General features: G+C 35.8%; 1 protein-coding gene across 2 annotated transcripts in view; it reads right to left on the minus strand.

Annotated features, from left to right (window-relative positions):
- Nucleotides 1–246: 246 nt before the first annotated feature.
- Nucleotides 247–26,772, minus strand: part of LOC115420322 (protein arginine N-methyltransferase 8-B) — a 69,317-nt gene continuing 42,791 nt past the window's right edge. For both annotated transcript variants that reach the window (XM_030135547.1, XM_030135546.1), the window contains exons 5-10: nt 21,231–21,373; nt 20,740–20,827; nt 16,798–16,913; nt 13,875–14,025; nt 4,127–4,248; nt 247–672 (exon numbers count right to left, since the gene is read on the minus strand). In XM_030135547.1, coding sequence (XP_029991407.1) covers nt 589–672; nt 4,127–4,248; nt 13,875–14,025; nt 16,798–16,913; nt 20,740–20,827; nt 21,231–21,373 — 704 coding nt within the window. In that variant the 3' untranslated portion in view covers nt 247–588. The remainder of the gene's footprint in view (nt 673–4,126; nt 4,249–13,874; nt 14,026–16,797; nt 16,914–20,739; nt 20,828–21,230; nt 21,374–26,772) is intronic.

Below are 26,772 nucleotides of genomic sequence, written 5' to 3' on the forward strand. Positions count from 1 at the left end.
AATGTAATACCTAAGCCAATAACGTAATAAGTTATAACGTTACTGGACAAAAGCTGTTACGTTGTCAGTTCAGGACTTTTATTATGTTACTGGCCAGATATTATGTTACTGGCCTATTACATTTTAAAAATGGCAAATTTATTACATCATCGGCCATTATTATGTTATCGGTTGTTATTACATTATTGGCTTCTACAACCCCTTCGTAAGTTATCTGGAAAAACAAATACACAGGTACACCACTCAATCTCACATGTACATACAATAATACCCAACAACATTCATCAAGACTAGAAAATGTGTCTGACCTGTTTAGTCAGTGTTACATTCAGAATAGTTTTAACAGTCAGCATCAGTGGGCTCCTCCTCCTCCTCCTCCTCTTTCCTTCCTGCTCCACTGTCGTATCTGTCATCACTATCATCTACTTGTTTATCTGTCTAGTCTAGTCTAGTCTAGTCTTTGGCCTATTATTTGCCCCTTTTCCATTGCACATTGTGTCTGTGGTCTTGGGAGTGTGTCCACGTCTCCCTCTGACGCTCTGAGCCTGTCACCGGTTGGACGGAGGGAAACTCGGTCCGCCTTCAAACTTAACGCATCTTGTAGTCGTGAGATATGGCCGCTTCACACAGCTGTCCTTTGAAATCCAGCTCGAAGGTGAAGTCTAAATCACGCTGCAGGGGGACAGAGACAAGAGAAGGGTGGGGGTTTTTTAGATATAAGAAGTATAAAACAAAGAGGCTGGACAGTGGACACACATATCAGCTAAAATTTGCTTAGAGGTCTTATTTCTGTCTTTGTTCATGAGAAATCAATAGAAGGAAATCCCCAAAGGAACTCTGTGTTGGTAAATGCAAGTTATACAAATTTACAGGATTTCAGTTCTGTGCAACATGTTGATGGTCAAATGAACTATGTTTTCAGCTCAAAAATGTCCAGTTTCATCACAATTAATGCTATATTTTCATGTCACAAATGGCCAAGTTATATTTGAACTGAATTTACCTGAAAAACAAATATTCTATTCTTTTAGATTCCCCAATTTTTCTTACAAGGTTATATCCTACATATCATATGAGTGCATATACAGAGTGCAGACCTCCACCAAGGCAGATCAGTGGGCCCCTGTGGCCCCCCCACCTCCCCGATCACCACCAAAATTTAATCATTTATTCCTTGTGCCAGTATCAACATTTCCTGAAATTTTCATCCAAATCTGTCCAGAACTTTTTGAGTTATCTTGCACACAAACAGACAGACAAATAGACAAACCAACGCTGACAAAAACATAACCTCATTGGTGGAGGTAACAAACCGAACCAAAAACAATACCCCTTGCCTCCCTTTCGGGGGTTGGGGTAATAAAGGAAAATCACCACAATACTGCAAACAACAGTAAAAACAAAAAACGACAAGGAAAATTGTGTCAAGAAAAAAAGCCCAAACCGTCTATTTTTACAGTGAGTCGGTCTCACTCATTGCTCTGTGTTTTGACGCCCATTCTACAGGAATGGTGGAACAGTGGGGGGGTGCACTGAGCATGCTCAGATGTTTATGGAAAGCTATTCTATCAGCACGATTTTAAATTTTTCTTATTGAGCAAATGGTTGAATTTTTATGAATATTTAAAATAAAACCTAGATAAATAAAACCAGAGACAAATTTCAGCCATTATAAGTAAATAAGAAAAAAAAAAAAAAAAAAATTAATTAAAAAATGTAACTTTGACCTACTTTTCCCCAAATGTAATCACATCTATTCCGGGTCACTGGCAATCTGTAAACCCACTTTGGTATGAATTCAACCAATAGTTTTGCTGCTAAAGTGTTAACAAACAAAGAAACTAACTGAACCAACAATAATACCCCTTGCCTCCTCTTCGGGGGGGTGGGGGTGGGGGTAATAAGCTGTGTACAGACTTTAATATCAGATTTCCACTTTTGACCCGACAGCAGAACCTGACACACATGTACACTGTAATTCAGAGTGTTTGAGTAAGATAGAAGAAAGCAAACAGCGTTCCTCTGTTCAACGAGGGGGGGGGGGGGACGACGACACCGACAAGGTCAACAATCAAATCTGCTGTTGATAGTCTGGAGGTCAGCGCCGCCTGTTTGAGTACGATCCAACACAGAGGAGAAAATAATCTGTTATCGTCAGCCATCGCAGGAAATGACTCATTTCTTAGTGGGGTACGAGGATAAGAGCCAATGGAACACTCATCTATGTTTAGTCAGTATATAGACACATACAGTAATCCAACCCCCCCCCATACCACTGTATGTACATGTGCAGGCATGAGGATGTAAATCATTTAAAGTTTTAATTCAAATTATTTATTTAAATAAATAATTATATGAATACTAAATTTCTTATATTTCTCTTTATATTTAATTTTTCACTCGTTTGTGGTTTTTCTACCTGTCTTTGCACTTGCTTCTTATATGTTGCTGCTGTTAACTGTGAAATTTCCCCACAGGATGAATAAAGTCTTATCTTATCTAATCTCGTCTTGTCTCATCTTATTGGCTCAGCTTGTCTTATCTCATCTTATCTCATCTTGTCTCATCCTGTCTTATCTCATCTCATCTTGTCTTATCTTGTCTCATGTTGTCTTGTCTCATCTTATCTCATCTTATCTTGTCTTATTGTCTCGTCTTATCTCATCTCATCTCGTCTTATCTTATTGTCTCATCCTGTCTTATCTCATTTTATCTTGCCCTATCTCGTCTCGTCTTATCTTATCTCATCTTGTCTTATCTCATCTTATCTCGTCTTAACTTATTGTCTCATCTTATCTTATCTCGTCTTCTCTCATGTTGTCTCATCTTGTCTTATCTCATCTTGTCTTATCTTGTCTCATGTTGTCTTGTCTCATCTTATCTCATCTCGTCTTGTCTCATCTTCTCTTATCTAATCTTATCTTGTCTTATTGTCTCATCTCGTCTTATCTTATTGTCTCATCCTGTCTTATCTCATCTTGTCTTATCTCGTCTCGTCATATCTTATCTTGTCTTACCCCATCTTATCTTATCTCATCTTGTCTTATCTTATCTCATCTTGTCTTATCTCATCTTATCTTGTCTTATTGTCTCATCTTGTCTTATCACATCTCATCTTGTCTTATCTTATTGTCTCATCCTATCTTGTCTTATCTCATCTTGTCTCATCCTGTCTTATCTCATCTTGTCTTACCTTGTCTCATGTTGTCTTGTCTCATCTTATCTCATCTCGTCTTGTCTCATCTTGTCTTATCTCATCTTATCTTGTCTTATTGTCTCATTCTGTCTTATCTCATCTTATCTCGTCTTATCTCATCTTGTCTTATCTTGTCTTATCTCATCTTATCTCGTCTTATCTCATCTTGTCTTATCTCGTCTTGTCTTATCTCATCTTGTCTTATCTTATTGTCTCATCTTATCTCATCTCGTCTTGTCTTATCCTGTCTTATCTCATCTCATCTTGTCTTATCTCATATTATGTAATGTCAACTTACCTCATCTCGTCTTATCTCATCTCGTCGTCTTATCTCATCTTGTCTTATCTTATTGTCTCATCTTATCTCATCTCGTCTTGTCTTATCCTGTCTTATCTCATCTTATCTCATCTCGTCTTGTCTTATCTCATATCATGTAATGTCAACTTACCTCATCTCGTCTTATCTCATCTCGTCGTCTTATCTCGTCTTGTCTTATCTCATCTTGTCTTATCTCATCTTATTATATCTCATCTTGTCATATCTTGTCTTATCTCATCTCATCTTTTCTTATCTCATCTTATCATATCTCATCTTGTCATATCTTGTCTTCTTTTATCTTGTCTTATCTCATATTATCTTATCTCATCTTGTCTTCTTTTATCTTAAATGCTTACAAAATTGATGTTATCGACATTTGAAATTTTGCCCATTATAAGTAAATGGGAGAAAAAAAAGATTTGAAAAATTCATACAAATCTGAACATTCACCTACTTTTCCCAAAATGTAATCACATTTTTTCCGTATTTGGTATGAATTCAACCAATAGTTTTGCTACTAAAGTGTTAACAAACAAACTGAACCAAACACAATACCCCTTCCCTCCTCTTCGTAGAGCGGGGGTAAAAATCTAAAACTGTAAAATACGTACAATGTTTTTCTCATTGGGCTTCATGGCGATGCTGCCGACGATCTCCTCTCCTCTCCTCACAGTCAAATAATCCTCCAGGTAAAACACAGTCTGCTTCCAGTGGGTGTACGGAGCATCAGGAGCTGAAACACACACACACACACACACACACACACACACACACACACACACACACAGATGTTCTTAAATGAACTTCAGCCACTGGAATGTCAATGCCTCTGACTTCAACAGCACATACACTGAACGTCAAAGACAGAACATGTGTCATCTGTGTGTCAAGGATGCACTTGTTCAGTTCTTTACCCTGTTCATCCTCACATGTGTTCCCAAGTATTATCTCATACTTCCACATGGTGGAGGGTGAAGCGGTTGTCAGTCCATCACTGATAATACACGTGCAGATGGCTGTAATCTTTGCTTTTTTGTCTCTACCTGACATGTTATTGAGGTAGAAAAACAGACAGTACAAAGAAAACGCTTAGTAGAGAAAGCCACTCTTTGTCCTTTTAGCTGTGAAGCGATGGCATAAAGAGATAGTTCTGCGCAAGTTTGAAGATGACGGCGCAGGAGAAAAGGGCTGGAAATGCACGGTAACATTTTTGACCTCTCAGCTGTGCACTAAAAAAAAAAAAAAAAGAAATCGGTAATATTCTGGCAGCTGGGACGCCAAAAAATCACTGTTAAATAACGGAAAATAACCATCTCATAAAAATACGGTAATTTTCCATAATTAAAATCCAGTTTTTTGCCCTAACTTTACATGAGATTTTGCTTTTTTTTTTTTTTTTTTTACTTTTTAATGTTTAACAAAGAATATTTACATGTATTGAAACAATCAAATTACCTATGAATATATATATATATATGTATATATAAGTAATTTTCAATGAGACTAAGTTGTACAATCCACTGATAAAAACTGTATTTGGACAGTTTATCAGTGCTTATACATGTTATACATTCACAAAAATGCATTTATTCAACATTTTTGACCACTCAGCTGTGCACTGAAAAAACAAAAAACAAAAAACAAAACAAAACAAAAAAAAAACGGTAATATTCCGTTTGCTGGGGTGCCAAAAAAATACTGTTAAATAACGTAAAAATAACCATCTCATAAAAATACGGTAATTTTCCATAATTAAAATACAGTTTTTTGCCCTAACTTTACATGAGATTTTGCTTTTTTTTTTTTTGAGTTTTTAATGCTTAACAAAAAATATTTACATATATTAAAACAATCAAATTACATATATATATATATATATATATATATATATAAAAACAATTTTCAATGAGACTAAGCTGGACAATCCACTGATAAAAACTGTATTTGGACAGTTTATCAGTACTTATACATGTTATACATTCACAAAAACACATTTATTCAACATTTTTGTTGTGAAACCTCCCGTAATTACACAACATATTTGTCAATTTACAAACAAGTCTTGTTAAACTTACAGAACAAATTCTTCTTTAATGGTTAATTGTCAGTAATTTTATCTTGTTTTATTATTATTATTATTATTATTTTTTTTTTTTATAGTATTACACGTTAAATTTACAGTTTAATCTCATAAATAGAAAAGAAATATTTGTGAAATTACGATACATTTGCAAATGCATTTTAACTGTATTTTTCTGTGAAAAAAGAAAAAATTTCTTTTAAAAAAATGGAAATTTTATGGTTATTCGCAGTTACAGTTTTTTCATGTTATTTTACATTTGACATGTATCTGTAAGATATCTGTAAAATCTGTAAAATAAACAGAGAAAATTCTATCAAAATACAGATTTTTTTTTTTTTACAGTGTGTGTCAAATCCTCTTTCTTCAGCATTTTTCTTTGTGTGTGTGTGTGTGTGTGTGCGTTGTGTTCAGGTGCTTTTCACTGAGACCTCACACCGTTATAACAGATACCCTTGCAGAAAATCTAATATGAGCATTCCCCGGTGCAATGACCATCACTGATCGCTTGGCAGAGATTCAAAAGGTCAGTAGGCACTTAAATCGAATTTCTGCCAGCTGTCCTGGGTCAGCTCGGTAGTTCTGCTTTTATAGACCAGCTCTTTGTGGGTCCGTAGATAAAAGGGCCTGCCAATCAGTGTCGCTTCTGCACAGCCTTGACTTTCACTTTTTTTGGGGGGAATAAGTTCAGAAAAGACGTTGCTAAGCCAGTTCTGTTTCTAATGCTAATTCAGAAGATGAGATGGCATTTCAGCAGCGCAGCTACAAACATAATCTTTGACCCCTGTAATTGTGTTTTTCCTCTTTGGCTGAAATTCTGTGAGTGTCTGATACCGCTGCCCTTCAGGAGTACATAGAGAATCGATGGTGAGTCTCCATCTCTTTGAATGTAAGTTTGGATTTGTATCTTCAAGTTTAGACACAAAAGGAGACTTTAGATCTGACGGTGTAGAAGTCAAGCCTGGAATTATTTACAGTCACGGAAAGAATTATTAGACCATCAAAAGTCATGAAAAACAATGGTAATGCGATCAAGTACTAACTCCTGTGTGTATCATGTGACTAAAACAGACAGAAAAGAAAACATGGAATGCCTAAAAGTACAATGTCATATATATTGATGTAAGAAATTAAGGGATTTTGGTTATTATCACAGAAAAACATGGAAAATGGCTAGATATCAGCTCTGAAATTAAACTCTTATGACCTATTTTTGTTGTTATCATTATATTTGTCCAAAAAAAAATGTAACTTTAGTTGTACCAGGAATTAATCCATAAAGACCCAGTGCTACTTTGGCGGCAGTTTCACAATATTTTTTTTTCTCTATATTTAACTTTTGTTAAGTGATTTATCACCATTTATTAGAACATTATCCTTTGTATTTTGCATTTTTTCATTGAACATCAGGTACTTTCTTATATTTAATTTACTAATCATGTAGATGTTCATTAAAGCTCAGATTAAAGTTTCAGGTTATTATATCAGAAATTGAGAAAACTGAAGAAAAAGTGACTTTTTCAGCAAAATATATCATTATCTGAACATAAACCAAGTGTCTCCATCCGCTGTCATTGATTCAACTCCACGGGTTTTACTGGTGAATCAATGTTGTAGAAGATGATGGTGTTTCCACGGTAACTACAAAGCCTCTGAACGTCCAAATGGATCATATCTGATGACCATGAAAAGATGACAAACTGTATTTTACACCAAATATTTCAATATATCAATAAGTTTAGTGGTTCAGAAGTTATTAAATATTTTAGATCAGTTTTGGTTATTATCAAGAAAACCATGGAAAATGACTAGATGTCAGCTCTGAAATTAAACTCTTATGAGTTGTTTTTGTTGTTATTATTATATTTGTCCAAACAAATGTACCTTTAGTTGTACCAGGCATTGAAATGAACAAGAAATTGAAGTAAACAAAGGTGGTCTAATAATTTTTTCTGCAACTGTACAGCTCTTCAAGTGAAAACAGAGCACTCCTTATATTATATGGTATTTGTTTAATCATGTGGTTTGCTCTATCTCCACTAGAGGTCAGTCACACACCAGTTTGTAACATAACAGCATCTGGAGGTTTGTCCAGATCAGTGACTTCTAACATGTGCAGATCGAGCCAATCAGCCTGATCTGAGTTACTCTAATGTACAGTGACAACACCATTAACTTTACTGATCAACACCTTTGAGGCTCCATCAACCACAACCACATTATAACAACATTATAAATGCCTCTTGATTAGATGTTTGTTTAAGCACAAGGGAAGGGTTTACATGTCAGTTTTATGTTTCAAACTGATTTTTTTTTAAATTATTATTATTATTATTATTATTATTATTATTATTATTATTAATTACTTTATTTCTTTTTAATCTTATCTTGTATTTAACATCAGATAAGATATGACTTTATTGATCCCACTGTGGGAAAACTGCAGTGCATAGAGCAGCAAAATACAGAAAACAAAGTGCAGAAGGCATAGGACACAGGTGTCAAACATGTGGCCCGGGGACCAAAACCAGCTCGCCAAAGGTTCCAATCCGGCCCCTGGGATGAATTTCACAAAAGGGTCCAATCTGCCTCGTGAGATGAATTTGTGAAATGCAAAAAATACGCTGAAGGTATTAACAATCAATGGTGTTAAAATCATTTTAGGTCAATTCAATGTAAAATGGGTCAAACCAGCAAAATACTATCACTATAACCTATAAATAAAGAAAACCACAAATTTCTGTCTTAGTTTTAGTGTAAAAAAGGTCAAATTACACAAAAATGTTTACATTTACAGACTAGCCTTTTACAAAAAATTTCAATAACCTGAAATGTCTTAAGAGAAGTATATAGAATTTTATCAATATTCTGCCTGTTACTACATATTTTGTGTATTTGTAGATCCACTGTGATCTGTAAGTTATGATGCACATGTATAAATGATAAACTAAAGTGTAATATTGCTAAAATTGCACTTATTTTTCTTTAGAATTTTGGGGTTGTTCATATTTACCTCCGCCAAGGAGGTTATGTTTTTGCCAGGGTTTGTTTGTTTGTTTGTCTGTCTGTTTGTCTGTCCGTTAGTGTGCAACATAACTCAAAAAGTTATGGACAGATTTTGATGAAATTTTCAGGGTTTGTTGAAAATGAGATAAGGAAGAAATGATTAAATTTTGGTGGTGATCGGGGGTGGGGGGGTCCACGGGGGGGGGCCCATTTCCAACAAACCCTGAAAATTTCATCCAAATCTGTCCATAACTTTTTGAGTTATGTTGCACATTAATGGACAGACAAACAGACAGACAGACAAACAAACCCTGGCAAAAACATAACCTCCTTGGCGTGGGGGGGCCCACGGGGGGGGGCCACTGATCAGCCTTGGCGGAGGTCTGCGCTCTCCGAGTGCTTCTAGTTACCTCCGCCAAGGAGGTTATGTTTTTGTCAGGGTTTGTTTGTTTGTTTGTCTGTTTGTTTGTTTGTCCGTTAGTGTGCAACATAACTCAAAAAGTTATGGACAGATTTGGATGAAATTTTCAGGGTTTGTTGGAAATGGGATAAGGAAGAAATGATTAAATTTTGGTGGTGATCGGGGGTGGGGGGGCCCACGGGGGGCACCACTGATCAGCCTTGGCGGAGGTCTGCGCTCTCCGCGTGCTTCTAGTTGTTCATGTTATGTTCAAGTAGAGTTTGTAGATGAAAACATTTTCATTAAGGAATTTGACTTTTTTCCACTCAAAAACATAGAGAAAACTTTGGTGTCGACATTATTGATCAGTTCTTATCCGATTATTACCTCCGCCAAGGAGGTTATGTTTTTGCCAGGGTTTGTCTGTCTGTCTGTCTGTTTGTCTGTCTGTTAGTGTGCAACATAACTCAAAAAGTTATGGACAGATTTTGATGAAATTTTCAGAGTTTGTTGGAAATGGGATAAGAAAGAAATGATTAAATTTTGGTGGTGATCGGGGGGGGGGGCGCAGACCAGAAAATTTCATCCAAATCTGTCCATAACTTTTTGAGTTATGTTGCACACTAACGGACAGACAAACAGACAGACAGACAGACAAACCCTGGCAAAAACATAACCTCCTTGGCGTGGGGGGGCACTGATCAGCCTTGGCGGAGGTCTGCGCTCTCCGAGTGCTTCTAGTTTATATTATTTTTCTGGTCCGGCCCACTTTATAACATATTAGTTTGTATGTGGCCCCTGAACTAAAATGAGTTTGACACCCCTGCTCTAATGCATATTTATGTGGAACCAAAACCATCCATAGCAGGGGTCCAAACAGATGGATTACGGTCCATATGTGACTGCAACAGGCTTCCATCCCTACCGCGAAGACTTTGACAAAAACAAGACACTATTTATATGTTTATTTTATCGCCATTTTAGATTTTTTAACAGGCACAGCGAGGCCGACTGTGTAGTCCTGTTGGGGTCCTAAAATGGCGGTTGTATTGTATGAATTGTATGACGCTAACACGGCTGTGAAGCTTAGACAATTAGCTAGCAATTACCTCATATTCGTGTACGCTCCGGTAACGTTACGTGCTCCACTGGATGTTTAGTTTCTCGTCTTTCGTGGGCTCACCTTCGAACTCCTGTTTCACGTCTGACAAGTAAGTTTTATTCCACTCAAACTCCACACCTGTCACTGCTAACTCAAGCTAGCGTCACACCGGAAGTAAGAGCGAACACGTGATCCAGTGAGAGGAAAGTTAACAGGGTAATTTAAATTGATTCATATAAACTCAAAACAGATAGTAACTGATACAAACACATTGTTACAAATATTAAATTATTTAACTAGTAGTATTGTGACTGCCTCCGCCGCTACTGCCGCCACAATAATTCTAGCAAATTAGGCTTCTGGTATTATTAAATATTTTTGTATTATTACAACAGTTATTATTTTCCTCCTCACTCCCCCCCCTCTCACTTTCATTTACACCAGGGGTCTCAAACATGCGGCCTGGGGGCCAAATGTGGCCCACCAAAGGTTCCAGTGCAGCCCGTGGGATGAATTTGTGAAGAGCAAAAATTCCACAGTCAGTGCTGTTGAACTCATTTTACTTCAGGTTCAATCTGATCTCAAGTAAAATAATAATAACCTGCAAGAAATAATGACTCCATATTTTCTTCTTGGTTTGATGTGAAAAAATAATATTACACTATGTCTATAAATAATGACAACTTCAAATTTTTGTCTTTGTTTTAGTGCAAAAAAATAACATTAAATTATGAAAATATTTCCATTTGCAAACTATCCTGTAACAATAAAATGTGAATAACCTGAACAAATATGAACAACCTGAAATGTCTTAAGAAAATTAAGCACAGTTTTAACAATTTTCTGCCTGTTCCTCAGTGTTTAGTGTCTCTGTAGATCTGATCCATAATACACATGTATAAATAATAAGTTGAGTCATAGTGTTGTTAAAATTGCACTTATTTTTCTTAAGAAATTTCATTTTTTTCAGGTTATTCACATCTTTTTGTTTGCATAGTTTATAAAAATTAGTATTTTCATAATTTAATGTTTGGGGTTTTTTTGCACTAAAACACAGACAAAAATCTGGAGTTGTCATTATTTATAGATTATTATACTATTATTTAACTGGTCTGGCCCACTTGAGATCAAATCGGACTGAATGTGGCCCCTGAAAGAAAATGAGTTTGAGACCCCTGATTTACACCCCCCTCTTCCCCTTTTCCCTATCACCCCTAACCAAGCTATATGGTTTAGTTGCTATTTACATTTATGATCTTTTTCTTTTTAATATCACGTTGTTGTTGTTGTTGTTTGTCAATACTCTGTCATTGTTGTTGTTTTTGGTTTGTTTATTTGTTTGAGTTTCCCTTTGTTTATGTGTTGTTGTTTTTCTGTCCACATTGTCCTGTTAACTATCACTAATAAAAAAATAAATAAAATAAAATAAAATTATTATGATTTCCTTGTACATTTAATTATGTTCTTGTAAATTTGGAAGCATCTGTGCAGTTAATTAACTAAAAAAAAAAAAAAAGAAAAGAAACAAAAAAAAAAAAAAAAAAACTGAAAGGAGACATAAAAGCCTTAGAGCAGGGGTGTCCACATTCAGCCCAGTTTGACTTCAACTGGGCCAGACCAGTAAAATAGCAGCATAATAACCTTGAATAATAACATCTCCAAACTTTTCTCTTTGTTTTAGTGCATAGAAAGTAATTGAATTGAATATACTTTATTGATCCCTGTTGAGCCGCATTATATAATAAATTCCCATTATGTAATAAAACTTCAAAATGTAATAATAAGAATGTCACGTCATCTTGTAATAAAGCCGCATTATGTAATAAGCTGACGCAATGTGTAATAAACTACATCAACGCATTATATAGCAAATTTTTTCACATTATGTAGTAAGTTATTACAGTCTGAGAAATTTATTAAAAAATTAAAAAATGCACTTGACACATTTTTATTTAAAAAAAAAAAAGTAATAACATGGTTCAGTATGTAATAACAATCCAAATTAATATAATTTCAGAGCAATTTAGAAGAAATTAGTCACAGGAGCTACAGGTAATGTAATCAGAACTTTAACCACACAGTTTAAAGACTAATTTAGCACATTACATTTTCCTGAAAATAAAAATGTTTCAAGTGCATTTTGTAAATTTCTCAAACTGTAATAACTTACTGCATAATGAGAAAAAATTTACTACATAATACAGTGAGGTAGTTTATTACAAAATGCGTCAGTTTATTACATAATGCGGCTTTATTACAAGATGATGTGACATTCTTATTACATTTTGAACTTTTATTACCTAATGGGAATTTATTACATAATGCGGCTCAACAATCCCCCAATTGGGAAATTCAAGTGTGTACAGCAGTGCAAGACGGTATGTGTCAATACAATAGAAAAATGAAGAGATAAAAATATAAACAATATAAACAAGTTTGTTAAAGTGGCAAGAAGTAGCAATATAATAATGGTAAGTATGCGAGTGTGCAGTAGGTAAAATAACATTAACAAAATAACATTAAATTATGAAAATATTACAAACTATCTGGACAAAAAAGACGTAAATAACCTGAAAAAAAAGAAATTTCTTGTGAAAAACAAGTGCAAATTTAACAATATTATGCCTTCTACTTCATTTCTTCATGTGCATTATAGATCGGATCTACAAAGGCACAAAACATTTAGTAACAAGCAGAATATTGTTAAAATTGCACTTTTTTTTTCTTTTGACATTTCAGGTTGTTCATAATTGTTCAGGTTATTCACATTTTAATGTTAAAGGATAGTTTGGAAATGTAAATATTTTTGTAATTTAATGTTATTTTTTTTTACTAAAATAAAGAAAAAAATTAAGCTGTCATTATTTGTAGGCACAATTTATTTATTTATTTATTTTTAACTTCACATTAAACCAAACAGAATATTTGGAGTCATTATTTATAGGTTATTATGCTATTCATTCCTCCCATGGCCCAGATTAGAACCTTGGGTGGGCTGGTTTTGGTCCACGGGCCACACGTTTGACACCTGTGCCTTAGAGTTAACCACTTAAATGGTAGTATGAATACATGCAAAACATGAAATAAAGCCAAAACACAAAAGTAGACATTTTCATATTGTACATGATGGAGGGATGAGTCTCGGACATGTCAGAGATTGACAATAATACTGATTTCATTGCATTAGTAGTTTGTGTTCAGTGCTGGACCCTGATGGCGAAAAATACCATTGTCTCACACTGAAACCACTTTTTAAAAAATTTTTTTAATCTCATATAAAAAAAATATTATCGTTTGTGCTGACTACAGGACAAGAGACAAGTGTGTTCGGGTTTAGTTGTCAAAACAAAACATATTACTTTAAAACTGTGAATATTTATATGTTTAGTAAAATTTCTCAGTGTTTTTAATCTGGAAAAAAGTATAAACCTGCATTATCTGAACCTCATCTGGAGTGGATCGCTTAAGTAGAGGACTTTTTTCTGTTGTAGTTATTGTAGACTCCTGATTTAAAGTATACCAAGTGTCAGTAATGAGGGGTCTTTAAAGTAGATTCTGAATCTGGCCACTAGATGACACTGTTTTGCCTGTGTTCTGAAGCTTTACTTGTACATATTCATGGAGGAATGTAATCAAACACAAATATGAAAAACATATGGCATCATTAAAACCTATATAATGTTACAGAAATATGTTAAAGCTGTAGATACATGTTCTCATATACAAATACATTCCTGGATTTAAAGTACGGAAACATGCATGTCACCTTACCAGTGGAAAAACCAGTCTTCTTGTGACACTTTGTAAACTCAATGTTAAAGTATGTGACCAGTGCATGAATGTAATCATTTCTCTGGATCTGTAGGCAGAATGCTGATGTGAAGGACAGGTCTTCAGTCTTTACCGTGTAGATGTCTACCTCCTGCAAGAGAAACGAGAGAAACGAACCGCACAAACAAGTCTGAAGCAACATCAGATTCCCCCACATGCATCTGTATTCCATTCAAGGTAAAGTTACTTTTATCATGATTTCATCTGGACCCTTATTCAGTCTGATAACCACCGAGAGGTTGCCACAAGTGAGAAAACAATCTAAAGATTCTGTGGAAACAAATTCAGTAAATTAACCGTGTGATAACAACAACGAGACCTAAAGACATTTGATAATACGCATGCAAAATGTTCCAATAACTACAGAGAATGAGGTGGGTAACTCATCTAGACAGGGACATCTGAGGTTATTGGGGAGCTCTGACTATTCCCAGGTCCCAGGTGTTATTTGTGTTGGTGTATTTTTTTCCCTCTAATCTCTAAATATCCTCTCTTCCAGTCACTTTTAAAGGGGTATCTGATACTTCTTCATCTTGCAAAGCCACATTCAGAGAAGAACATGTTGTTCCAGATCTTGTTTTACTGTTGCGCCGGTGGCAGTGCGCCAAAATATCACATTAGCTTTGATTACCGAGTAGCAGAGGGGAGTATAACTCACCTGAAATCTATGTTACAGGGCGAACATGTAGGCAGAAGTGTGATAATCTTGTTACACGTACCATCGGTGTAAATAGATATTCACTGTCTTTGGTGCCAGATGCCACATTTGCTGTGGAGGAATGAGCCTTATGTTTGCTGGCAATAAAAACAGTGCAATATTAATGTCCCTGTGCTGTCCTAAAAAGATAATCATTCCCATAAACAACAGATATTTACTCTGGTTATGCTGTGTGAACTTCCCAAAGTCACATTTTAAAGTTTAAGACAGCTATAAAATGTGTTACGTTGTTTACTATTACTAATTACTGTAAAGGTAATTAATAGGAGTACTATTATACAGGTTGTTAATGTTCCATTATAATTATTTTGTCATGGATTTCACACTAGTGATTTAATGATCATCACTGACTAAAGTTTAATAACATGAAATCCTTCGTGTACTGCCCCTCAGCTATACAACTTTTTAATAAGCTCAGCCAGTAATCCATTACGGTAATAAATCTTCTCAGTGTGGTATCATCATTTTTGTGTTTGTTTTTTTTTTTTTTCCCCCAGATAAGCACAGATCCAAAGATAGCCTGCATTATCACCAGCCTTATTTTATTTATTTAGCTCTTATGACTGATCTTATTGTCATTTTCTGTGTTATCTCGCCGAGCAAAAACTGCTCTAACAAAGAAAACAAAAACAGGGTGACGATCAGCGTCCTGGAGGAAGCAACACTGAAGTCAAAGCATGATCACACAGGAATATTCCCCCCTGGACAGAGTTGAGTTAAGGTAGAACCATCCAATCAATGCCGAGCGATAAGAAGGTCAATATGACAAGGAGCACAATCAGAAAGACGAGACCGGCTCCTATTGACATGCATGGCACAGCAGCTCCATCAGTCTAATCTAAGCTGTGCAGGGCGCAGACAGGGCAGCTGCCGCACACCAAGGTCATACACAAAACACCAGGTCATACAATATGTTTTTGAATCAGTTACCCATCTACTGGTGTCACACAGCAGTTTTTAATATGTTTTTACCGCTGTTGTTTATTCTTTATTGAGGATCCCCATTAGCCGACGCACAAACGCTTGGCTAGTCTTCCTGGGGTCCTCTAAAAAATAAAAAACAAAAAGCCTCAGGATGCAAAATCACAATACACAGATCCAGTTACAATACATACAAAGATCCAGCTACCATGCCAGAGTTCTTCCTTCATAACACCAGCCACCTTATTTTACATTCTATGTAAGAATTCCGTACAGAGCACACACTACTGGATTGTCACAGTATAATTAGAATTTCTCATTACATCCTATAATTACTTTTGCTATAATTTTCTTTCAAAAGTGAAAAGTGTATTGGCATCTTAAATGCAATAATGTACCCTGTACCATGACGACTATAATTAGCTGTCATAACAATATATGTGTGTGTGTGTGTGTGTATATATATATATATATATATATATATATATATATATATATATATATATATATATATATATATATATTTTTTTTTTTTTTTTTTTTTTTTTTTTTTTTCCCCTGTTGGGGACACATTCAAGGACTTTCTGTCCATGTTAACTTCAGAGCAGAGGATTTAAGGACTTATCTGTTAACTGCTGATATGTGTCTTTTTCACATTCTAGCCCAAACCTTAACCCCCTTGTAAATGTAAATTAAATACTCATTTTTCCTTTCAGTTCTCTTTTGTGTCTTGTCTGCCATCCGGTGGCTTTTAGCGGCTAATTTCTCCACTATTGTCACCAGCTACCAACTTTATCTGTCTGCCATCTGGTGTTGAGCAGGTGCACTATTTATTAGACATTTGGCTTTGGCTGAAACCAAACTTTAAGCGCTGAGAGGAAACCAAAACAAACGGCTGAATATTGATTACAGCCGTAAACGCAGGCATAAAATGATACTAACGTCAGCGATTATGTGATGATGATTTGGGAGAAATCTGCTTTCAATGTCAGGAATGAACTATGAACCCCATTAGTAGCAGTAATAGTCTTTTTAACAGATGCAGATGTTGATGTAACCACTGGCCATCAGCAGTATTCAACACACACCAAGAACTATTATGTTGTTCACATGCTGGACTCAACCTTCTCAGGGTTTTTATGACATATAAAAGTGGATGATAGACAATGTAAATGTGGTTGTTACTTAGATTTGAGGTGAATGTGTGGTCAGAATTTCACTCACCTTAATCAAACAGGCATTAGTTACCACTTGTTTGGAGTCCACAACATCCACCAGTGGTTCCTTCATGGCCACATTACGGATACAGGTCATGTCAAAGCCGTATACATTTTCCCACCCTGGAAAATATGGCATCCATTTTAGGCATTTATATTATAAAAGCCAAGTAACCTCTGAGTGTGTGTGTGTGTCTGGGGATTCAAACAAAATCCGTACAGAGCTGATTGCGGCAGTTTGGCATACTTATGTATTTTTGGTCAAGGAACAGACTAGCAAAAACGACAAGTTGATAGGACCAATATTTTGGGAGCTATAAGTAATTTTGGAATACAATAGCCTTACAATCGCATTGCTATGGCCAGAACGCTTTGGCGGTGACTGCTGGACAAATGCGGTACAGCATGCATGAATACACAACAGCATAAAAACTACCACATCTAGAACCTGTGGATCTCCACAGGTCAGCGCGCTAGTAGTAAATATAAGGGTAGTAACATACATACTATTGTGACACTAGCCCACTACTGGGTGTATTTTAACTTGACTGTACGTTAGGGCTGGGCGATGAAACGATAACGATATATATCGCGAAATAACTTTTCCTCAGTAGCAATATGAGACATGCTCAATACAATTTCAATAGAATTGATTCGTCCATGTTTTGACAGACATAAGAACAGCCAATCATGATTAAGTAGCGCCACACCGAACCAATCACGCTAGAGCCACGTCAAGTTAGGTTGAAGAGCATTCGCAGGACACACGCTAATGTTTGGGCTGCATCAGGAGATAATGAGTGTTTCCTCGGGAGAAAATTTGACTGAGAACTCGGTTGACCGGGTTACTGAAAAGTAGAGTGCGAACCATTTAAGTTCTGGCGTACAACAGAACCCGGGAGTCAGACATTCAAAGCATGTTAAGTTTCACTTTCGGTTTACGCCAGTTATGGAACACACCCCTATGAATATACCCCTTGTTTCAGGAAGATGGTCTAATTTGTTTAAGTTCTCTTTTAAAACTTGAAAGCTTTTGCCTGATGGTCAGACTTTTAGTTTAGTTTTAAATATATGTATTTGTTTTATTTATCTGAAACAGTTGTATCATGTTTTTCAGCACTTCTGTCATGTTCAACCTCTGACAGAAAATAACATATTTAAATCACAAATAAGCTTCTGATGTCTTCACAACTTATGAGTAACAGAAAATTTAAGCTTGACAAAAATAGTGATTTGATTTATATCATGATACATATCAGTATTGTCTGATATGAAAAATATTATCGTGATATGATTTTTTTCCCATATCACCCAGCCCTACTGTGCAGTTGAGTGATGTGGTGATAGCTAAAGTAAGTTTATTTATATTTATTAGGTTAAATCAGAACCTTTACCTGTAAATTAATCTCTGTTTATTGCTTACACTCACTACAACACCCACAGTCTCACATGTACAAATAATCTGCCTTGATTTTTCTTTAATGGTTATGAAAGACCTGAATTGTATCCTGAAACGGTGAGCTTTTCCTTCTGACAGATCCTAACACCGTTAGATGAGTTGCATACAGCACTCGACAAAACCCGTAGGAGGTGTAAAATTTGGGCTGCAGCTGTAAAATCACTCTGGCCAAGGCTTTATTCATAGAGATTTCCAGAATACATTGATCTATGACCTCCGTGTTTCCACCTCTAGTCATTTCAGAAAGCTTTTCCTTTTGACAGATGAAAGTCACATTGTATTTCAGGGATGAATTATAAATACGAGCCTCCTTGAACACTCAATGCGCTCTTGCCTTGACTATCCTTACTGGATAAATAATCACATGCATTATTCATTCAGCTCCTTAAAAAAGAGTGTGAGCAAACATCTCCATCATGACCCAAAAGGAGGGAACTACTTGAGTGTGTCGGAGAGCTGGGGATAATGAACAGGTCACAAACCTTCGGGGACTATAAAATGTACTGTATTTGCATTTCTTGCTTCCCACTTAAGTAAGGCTGTGTGCAGTGCAGAGTAGCGCTAATGACCAGAAGATGCTCTTAGAAGAGTGGAGTGCTTCAGAGGACTGTTTCTAACTCCGTCTAAAGGTCATCTTGGACCAGCTGCCTGGAGACAATGAAGTTTGCGGTCAGTCTATGCACTTGTCTCACCACTCACTTCAGTCCGACCAAGTGTACATTTCACGGCAACAGAAAAAAAACAACAAACTAAATTGAAGTACACAGACATCAAAGAAGAAAAAAAAACAACAACTTTGCAACCCAGTGGGATATGACTTTCTCTGGTACGCTGTAGTTGTGTAATTTCCCAGATGTATGAGGGAGCGTGAGTGGGAGGCCTTTGGGCGATTGTTCTGTTTCTATGTCTGTTGTCATCTAGGTTGCGCACTGGCCTAATGCTTATTTGCTTTGCTGCTTTGCATCCAGCAACAAAACATCGCCCACAGTCCTCCTGGAAACTTTAGAGTAGGATGATAAAGAGAGGCTCGTTGACTTGTAATATCAATTATCGTCTCCAGTGTTGTACTGGGGGGGGGGTTCAAAACCGTTTGCCGGGCCAACAAGGTTGTGTATGTGTGCAGTTACACTCGCTGTAGACAGTAGTTGCTTTTCCATTGGACATCTGCGCAAAACTTTACCAATATTTACTAAATGTCGAAAAAACAGAAGTGCGTAATGTCGGTGTTTCCATTATAGCACAAATGCAGTGATTTAAGTATATAAACAATATTTAGCTTTTATTCTTATAGACCCTATCAAAAAAGAAATTCAGGTTCTCAGGAAAATCGCTGCTTATCAATTAACCCTCCGGTATCCGGGTGCACTTTTTAGGCACACTTTGCACTTCGTGTTGAAAAACTTCATATTATTTTTCACAATTTAAATAAGGTTAGAATTCAAAAGTTGTTCATTTGTGAATGATCTTTAAAATTCTGGCCACCAACTAAAATTTGCACATTGTAAACAAAAGAAAATTACAAGACTAGCATCTGTCTCCCAAGTGTGCCAAAAACGCACTATTTCTTCCATTATAACCACTGTTTTTGATCCCAAAGCCATTAAGGCATAAATCCTGCTTTTACTGATATGAGGTGAGGGTCTAAATTAATTTATTAACGTTGTTAATGTTGCTGTTAATCACTGACATATGCCAGGCTACAAAAATCAAATAATATGTAATCCAATTTTTATGTAGTATTTTGAAAAAAAAACAACATATTTTGTGTTTTTTGCATCAAAAAATGTAGTGACATCATGATGAAAAGAGATCGTTTAAAGGGTTAAAAAAAATCTAAAATGAATGATTATTTGATATGTATGATGATTAGGGCTGACCTTGATTTACACAAATAAAATCAAATTAGAGCAGAAAAATAAATCAATATATAATATTTAATAGTTTGATTTATAGATGTGCCATTTTGGCACACTCGGTGACAAATGCTAGTATTTTTGAACATTTGACCTAGCGCCAAAAATAATAATGCAAATTAACCAATGTTGGAGTTAATCATTGACATATACCAGGCTGCAAAAATCAAATAATTTGTGATCCACCTTTTATGTAATATATTGAAAAAAAATTATTTTTTGTGTTTTTTGCATAAAAAAAAATTGTTTACAATACAAACATGGCATTTAAAGGGTTAAAAAATGGGACAATTATTGAGTATTTGGTATTTTTATTTATGGCTCAAGTTGATGAAATAGAAAAAAGTGTAAAAGAATTAAAAACAAACTGTATGAAAATGTTTTTGACATTATTCCACAAGTGTGCCAAAAAAGCACACTTGGTGCTTAGTAAGGGCCTTGCTGGACGGGATACCGGAGGGTTAATCCTTAATTGATCAATAAGGTCAAATAACTAATGATTAATGGATTAATAATTTGCATCCCTACTTCGTACTGTACACACAATCCCACACACACACTCTCACACTGAACTTACAATGTATTTTGAAGTCTTTATACTGTCTGTCCTCTATGGCCACCACATACAGAGAGGCACGATCGGGAAACATTAATCCCCCAGGCTTCTATTTGACAAATGAGGCAAAGAGAAGATGTCAGCAATTAATCCAGACAACATTATAAAAAAAAGTTTACACTACAGCATTTGTGACATTTCCTCAGTCGGGTACAAGTTTAAATTGTTGAGGTGTTATTTGTTGCCTCTGGGTGCAGACTGCAAGGGCAACAGAGGAATAACTACTCAACTATAAATATTATTTCCCAATACAAAGCATAAACAATTGCGTTGCATTCGGTGTAAACATTATTGCATCACTGAGTTTACATATGAAATACAGGAACAATCATTTAATTGGATAGCCACTGACAGTTTAATTCATTAAAAAAAGTACTATTACACAATGAAATACGACACAACATAATGTCTTTAAGGCACATGTCATGACACACACACTGCACACATCGTACCAGCCACTTGTCCCGTGCGAAGATGACAGTGTTGAGCATGGATTCGTAAAACAGGCAGTAGCCCATCCACTCTGATATGATGATGTCGACCTTCTCAACCGGAAGTTCCACCTCCTCCACCTTCCCTTTAAAGATGGTGATTACTGAAACACACAGCATATAGTACAATATATCGGAAATCAAGGAATACTGACAAAACTGTGATATGCCATTGAGCCAGTGAATATGCGGGTAAAATATAAGGCTAATTATACTATGTTTAAAACTGTTTTGATAAAATACACAGCCTTATTTAGCCTTTAGCTTCCTTTTTTTTTTTTTTTTTTTTTTTTTAACTTGTCCAGCATCATAACAGCAGAATGGTAGTCTGACTGCCTTTTGGTGCTGAACAAATTTGCTTTGCCAAAGGAAACTTCATAAAGTACATGAGGCTCCCCTTGATATTCTACTGTCTTTATTATGAGTTTTGTTGACCACATTTCAATGCCAGACCGGACATGAAGGAACAGTGGGGAGCAGAAGAAAGGGGGAGAAGAGAAAGAAAGAGTGAAGGGGGGAGAGAAAGGAAGAAGAAGGTGGCGAAGACCCTCACAAGAAAATATCAACAACACTAACAGTAACAACCATAGTGATAATTATGCCACGTTTCTACTACGTGGTATCGGCTCGACTCGACTTGGCCCTTTTGCATTTCCATTACGAAAAAGGACCTGGAATCTAGTACCCAGTTCTAGTTTTTTGGTATCACCTCCACCGAGGTTCCAAGGCTGGGGAACAGATACTAAAACGTTAAGTGTAAACACTGCAGACCACTGATAGGTCAGACAGTTGTCTCTGTGACCCGCCATTTTACAAAAAACAGATGCAGAAGTTGACAGTAAATATAGCGGTAGGTTAATCCACATGATGACAGCCCGTAAAACTACACCATGGTTTGTCGAGGAGGTTCAGACATAAAAATTCAGCATGAGCTTGACGAGACAACATGCAACGATCGAGTTTATCAGCAACTCTCTGAGCAGACGAGACAGAAGTAACGCGCCGCATCGCTATGACATCCAGGTACTGTAAAGCCGGTAGTATCATGTAATGGAAATGGTTTCCAGGAATAGGACCTGGTACCCAAGTCGAGTCGAGCCGGTTCCATGTAGTGGAAACGCGGCATTATGTTAGTAACGATAACTACAGAGTGAGGAAGCAACATTTACAATATTTTGAGGCAGGGATTGAAAGACAGTGTATGACCAATTAGTTTATTGAAAGTCATGAGAATTTATTTGCCACAAGAAAATGTACATAATAGAAAATGTTTTTATTCTATGTGTCCTTCTTTCTCAATAACTGCCTTCACACACTTCCTGAAACTTGCGCAAGTGTTCCTCAAATATTCGGGTGACAACTTCTCCCATTCTTCTTTAATAGTATCTTCCAGACTTTCTCGTAATAGTTTTGCTCATAGTCATTCTCTTCTTTACATTATAAACAGTCTTTATGGACACTCCAACTATTTTTGAAATCTCCTTTGGTGTGACGAGTGCATTCAGCAAATCACACACTCTTTGACGTTTGCTTTCCTGATTACTCATATGGGCAAAAGTTTCTGAAAAGGTATGGATAATAGTGTTAGGTATGATTATGACATCAATATATGTTTGGTTTCAAAACAATTAACGTAGTGCCTGCTGAGAAAAAACAGCTAAATGTTCATTGTAAATTTTGCTTCCCCACCCTGTCGAACAAGAACTGAGTAAACTGGGCAGACGAAGAGCAAAAACACATCACATGCAAAAAGTGTTTCGTAGTTGTGTCCGCACCGACTGCTAACACAACAAACCTTTTTAACCATCTAAAGTTTAACCACTGCGACCTTGACCATAATCTTATGAAAAACTAAAATGCATAAAAACAACTCCGTCTACAACTTCGTCTGCAATGCAATCTTCAGTCTCCGAATCTCTTTACGCTGCAACTCCCGTATTAACCTATCCCTAACCTGTATAACCCTAACGTGCGTATTCTAGATGGCTGATGTATACAGAAGGCCTGAACTGAAACCTCACGGCACGCCACTGAATTTACTATGTTTCATACTACATTGAACATAGTTGAATTTATAATTTGCACTTTACGTGAGGTTTTTTTTTTTTTTTTTATATGGCTACAGTTCTATGGCAAGTCTATAGCAGTTTAATTACAGTGCACTATTTGTTTACAAAAGGAAACATACTTGAATTTACAGTACACTTATTTGCATTCAAAGATTTTTTTTGTTTCGTACAAAAGTGAACATACTTTGTTTTAGTGGTTAAAAGCTTTATTTATGTTTAAAGAGTATATTTTACTTTGTTTTGCAAGAAAAAAAATATACAACTTTAAGGTTAACAAATAATCGTTTTTAATAATCGTGATTTCAATTATTGCTAAAATAATCGTGATTATTTTTTTTTTCTATAATCGAGCAGCCCTAGCTTCAATTATGGCACATGCACTGTGGCGTTTATGCAATATCGCATTTATTTCTGTAATTTTTTTTATATATATGATGTTGCTGAACCTAGACCTGACCAACTGAACCAACCACTGCCCCCACAGACTTGTACTGTAGGCACAAGGCATGATGGGTAGTCACTTCATCCACCTCTCCTCTCATCTTGGTGGACCATCACTCTAGAACAGGGTCCATCTGGACTCATCAGACCACATGAGCTTTTTCCACTGAAAGTCTGATCCTTATGTTCTCTATAAAACTGAGGGTTATTTAACACTTAAAGACCTAGATCTTCAGTCTTTATCTAGTTTTTTTTTTTTTTTTATCTCGATGAGCTTTTTTTCTCCTGGTTAAATGAAGGTTATAGAAGACCTATTTTTGTGAATGAATTTTTCCTCTATTGTTAACCTTTCCGAAGTCATTTATTCTCTATTATCCTTTTTTTTCTATTAGCCCATTTTTTCAGTGAATATCAGGTATTTTTCAGTATTTAATTTGCTGATGTAGATGTTCATAAAAGATCCAAGTAAGTACAAAGGTTTTTATATCAGAACAGTGAAACTTGAAGAAAAAGTGGCTTTCTCAACAAAATATAAGCTATTAACTTAAAACTAGTGTCTATAACCACTGTCCACTGACCACTTTAACCCATAAAGAACCAGTGTCACTTTTGTGGCAGTTCCCAAAGAAAATGTTCTCTATTTTTAACCTTTCTTAAGTGATTTATCACAATTTAATCTAATATTATGCTCTGCATTTTGCATTTCTGTGTGAAAATCAGGTATTTTCTTGTATTTAATGTACTGATTATGTAGATTTTCATTAAAGTTCAGATTAAAGTTGAGGGTTATCATATCCAAAACAGAGAAAACTAAAGAACTTTTTTTTGTTCTGCAAAATATATCATTAACTGAACATAAAATAAGTGTCTTCATCCACTGTCTTTCATCAAACTACATTGGGTCTGTTGGTAAATCAGTGTTGCAGAAGATGATGGTGTTTTCTTGTTCGCTGTGGCACCTGTGGTCGTCCAAATGGGTTATATCTGATATTGAAAAGCTAAGAAGCTGCATTTTACCTGACTTATTTAACTGTACTGATAGGATTAATTGGGAAAAAGTTAAGATGCTTTAGGTCAACGGTGACTGTTTAGGTCTTTGAGGGTTAAGAAATGAAAACCTACTCACTACATCAGTTAGGGCAGGGGTCTCAAACATGCGGCCTGGGGGCCAAATGTGGCCCTCCAAAGGTTCCAATCTGGCCCGTGGGATGTTTTTGTGAAGTCAAAAATTCCAGTCATGAAGTGAATTAAGCAAAAAAAAAAAAAAAAAAAAAAAAAAAATTAGCTTGAATTGAGGAAAAAACCTTGAATTAAGCCAAAAAAATCTTAAATTTAGCAAAAAATCTTGAATTAAGCAAAAAAAATATTAAATTTAGCAAAAAATATTGAATTAAGCAAAAAAATTCTTGAATTAACAGCTTCAAACTTTTTTCTTAGTTTTAGTGCAAAAAATAACATTAAATTATGAAAATATGTACATTTACAAACTATCCTGTAACAATAAAAGGTGAATAACCTGAACAAATATGAACAACCTGAAATGTCTAAAGAAAATTAAGCACTATTTTAACGATTTTCTGCCTGTTACTAAGTGTTTAGTGTCTTTATAGATCCGGTCCATAATGCACATGTAGAAATGATAAGTTGAGGCAGAATATTGTTAAATTTGTACTTATTTTTCTTTGGAAATTTCAGTTTTTTCAGGTTATTCACATCTTTTTTGTTTGGATAGTTTATAAAAGTAAGTATTTTCATAATTTAATGTTGTTGTTTTTTCCTTTACACTCAAACAAAGACAAAAATTTGGAGTTGTCATTATTTATAGGTTATTATGTTATTATTTTACTGGTCCGGCCCACTGGAGATCAAATCGGGCTGAATGTGGAACCTGAAAGAAAATGAGTTTGAGACCCCTGAGTTAGGGTAACAGAACTTATTGCACCTGAAACATAATAATAATAATAATAATAATAATAATAATCCAATGGAAGTGTCCGAACTATTTGCTTTATGTAAATCCAGGTGAGGACTTTCTTTGGCTTGGCTGTGTACAAGTTTTATAAAATGTGCTGTATTGCATCCACGTGTAACAATGAACTTGTTGAAAAAAGGTGAGCATGAATTGTGTACCTGAGGCAGCTAAGTGGACACGATTTATGCGCGCATGCAATTTCAATTTTGTTCGTTTTTGTTGTGTGTCAGAGGAGGACAGAGGGAAAGCTCAGTTTGTACTGTTCAGTGTGAATTACCATGGCAGCCATGGCATTCTTATGGTAATGGGCACACCTCGGGTCTACAATGGAGGAGTGGATCTTTGCCCTGCCTAAGATTAGCTGCCTTCAGTTGTGTTTGCTTGCAAAGAAGTTATTAAAGAGTTTCCCTGGTGATTCAAGTCTCTGTCAGAATGACATGTGAACTCACTTACTTCAGGTTGTGATTGCTTGCCACCTATTCATGGACTGAAACTTGGTAAGAACTATGTGTTAACTCTTCTTTCAATTACTTGGGCATACTTGATATTCATGGGTTTGTATAGATGGGACATTTGCTGACAGTGTGGTTTGTGAAGCTGTTATTTGCTAGATGCAGAGTCAGTGGCTTGCCAGTGAATTTGTTTTTTTAATGTTGCACCAGTGATATGATGAAGACATATGCTCTGAAGTTGTTGAGTTTGTACAAAAGAATACAAATGAGGCATGTCAGTGCAGCAATGAAATGTTCAACACATTCAGAATGCAGCTTCGAGATCCTATCAGCTAACACTGATGTGGTCATCCAGTACAGCTGCAACTAACGATGATTTTAACAATCGATTAATCTGTAGCTTATTGTAATAGCTAATTGATTCATCGGATAAACACAAAAGACTCAATTCTGAAAGACCAGTATTTAACACAAAGCAATACAGGCTACAGACAAGTCATTAATGATTACATCCCCACTATGGCTTTGGCTATAGTTAGTGGGCTCTAGCCCACTACCTAGACTTGTTA

The sequence above is a fragment of the Sphaeramia orbicularis genome, chromosome 6, assembly GCF_902148855.1.
Source record: "Sphaeramia orbicularis chromosome 6, fSphaOr1.1, whole genome shotgun sequence".
Classification (NCBI taxonomy): Eukaryota; Metazoa; Chordata; class Actinopteri; order Kurtiformes; family Apogonidae; genus Sphaeramia; species Sphaeramia orbicularis.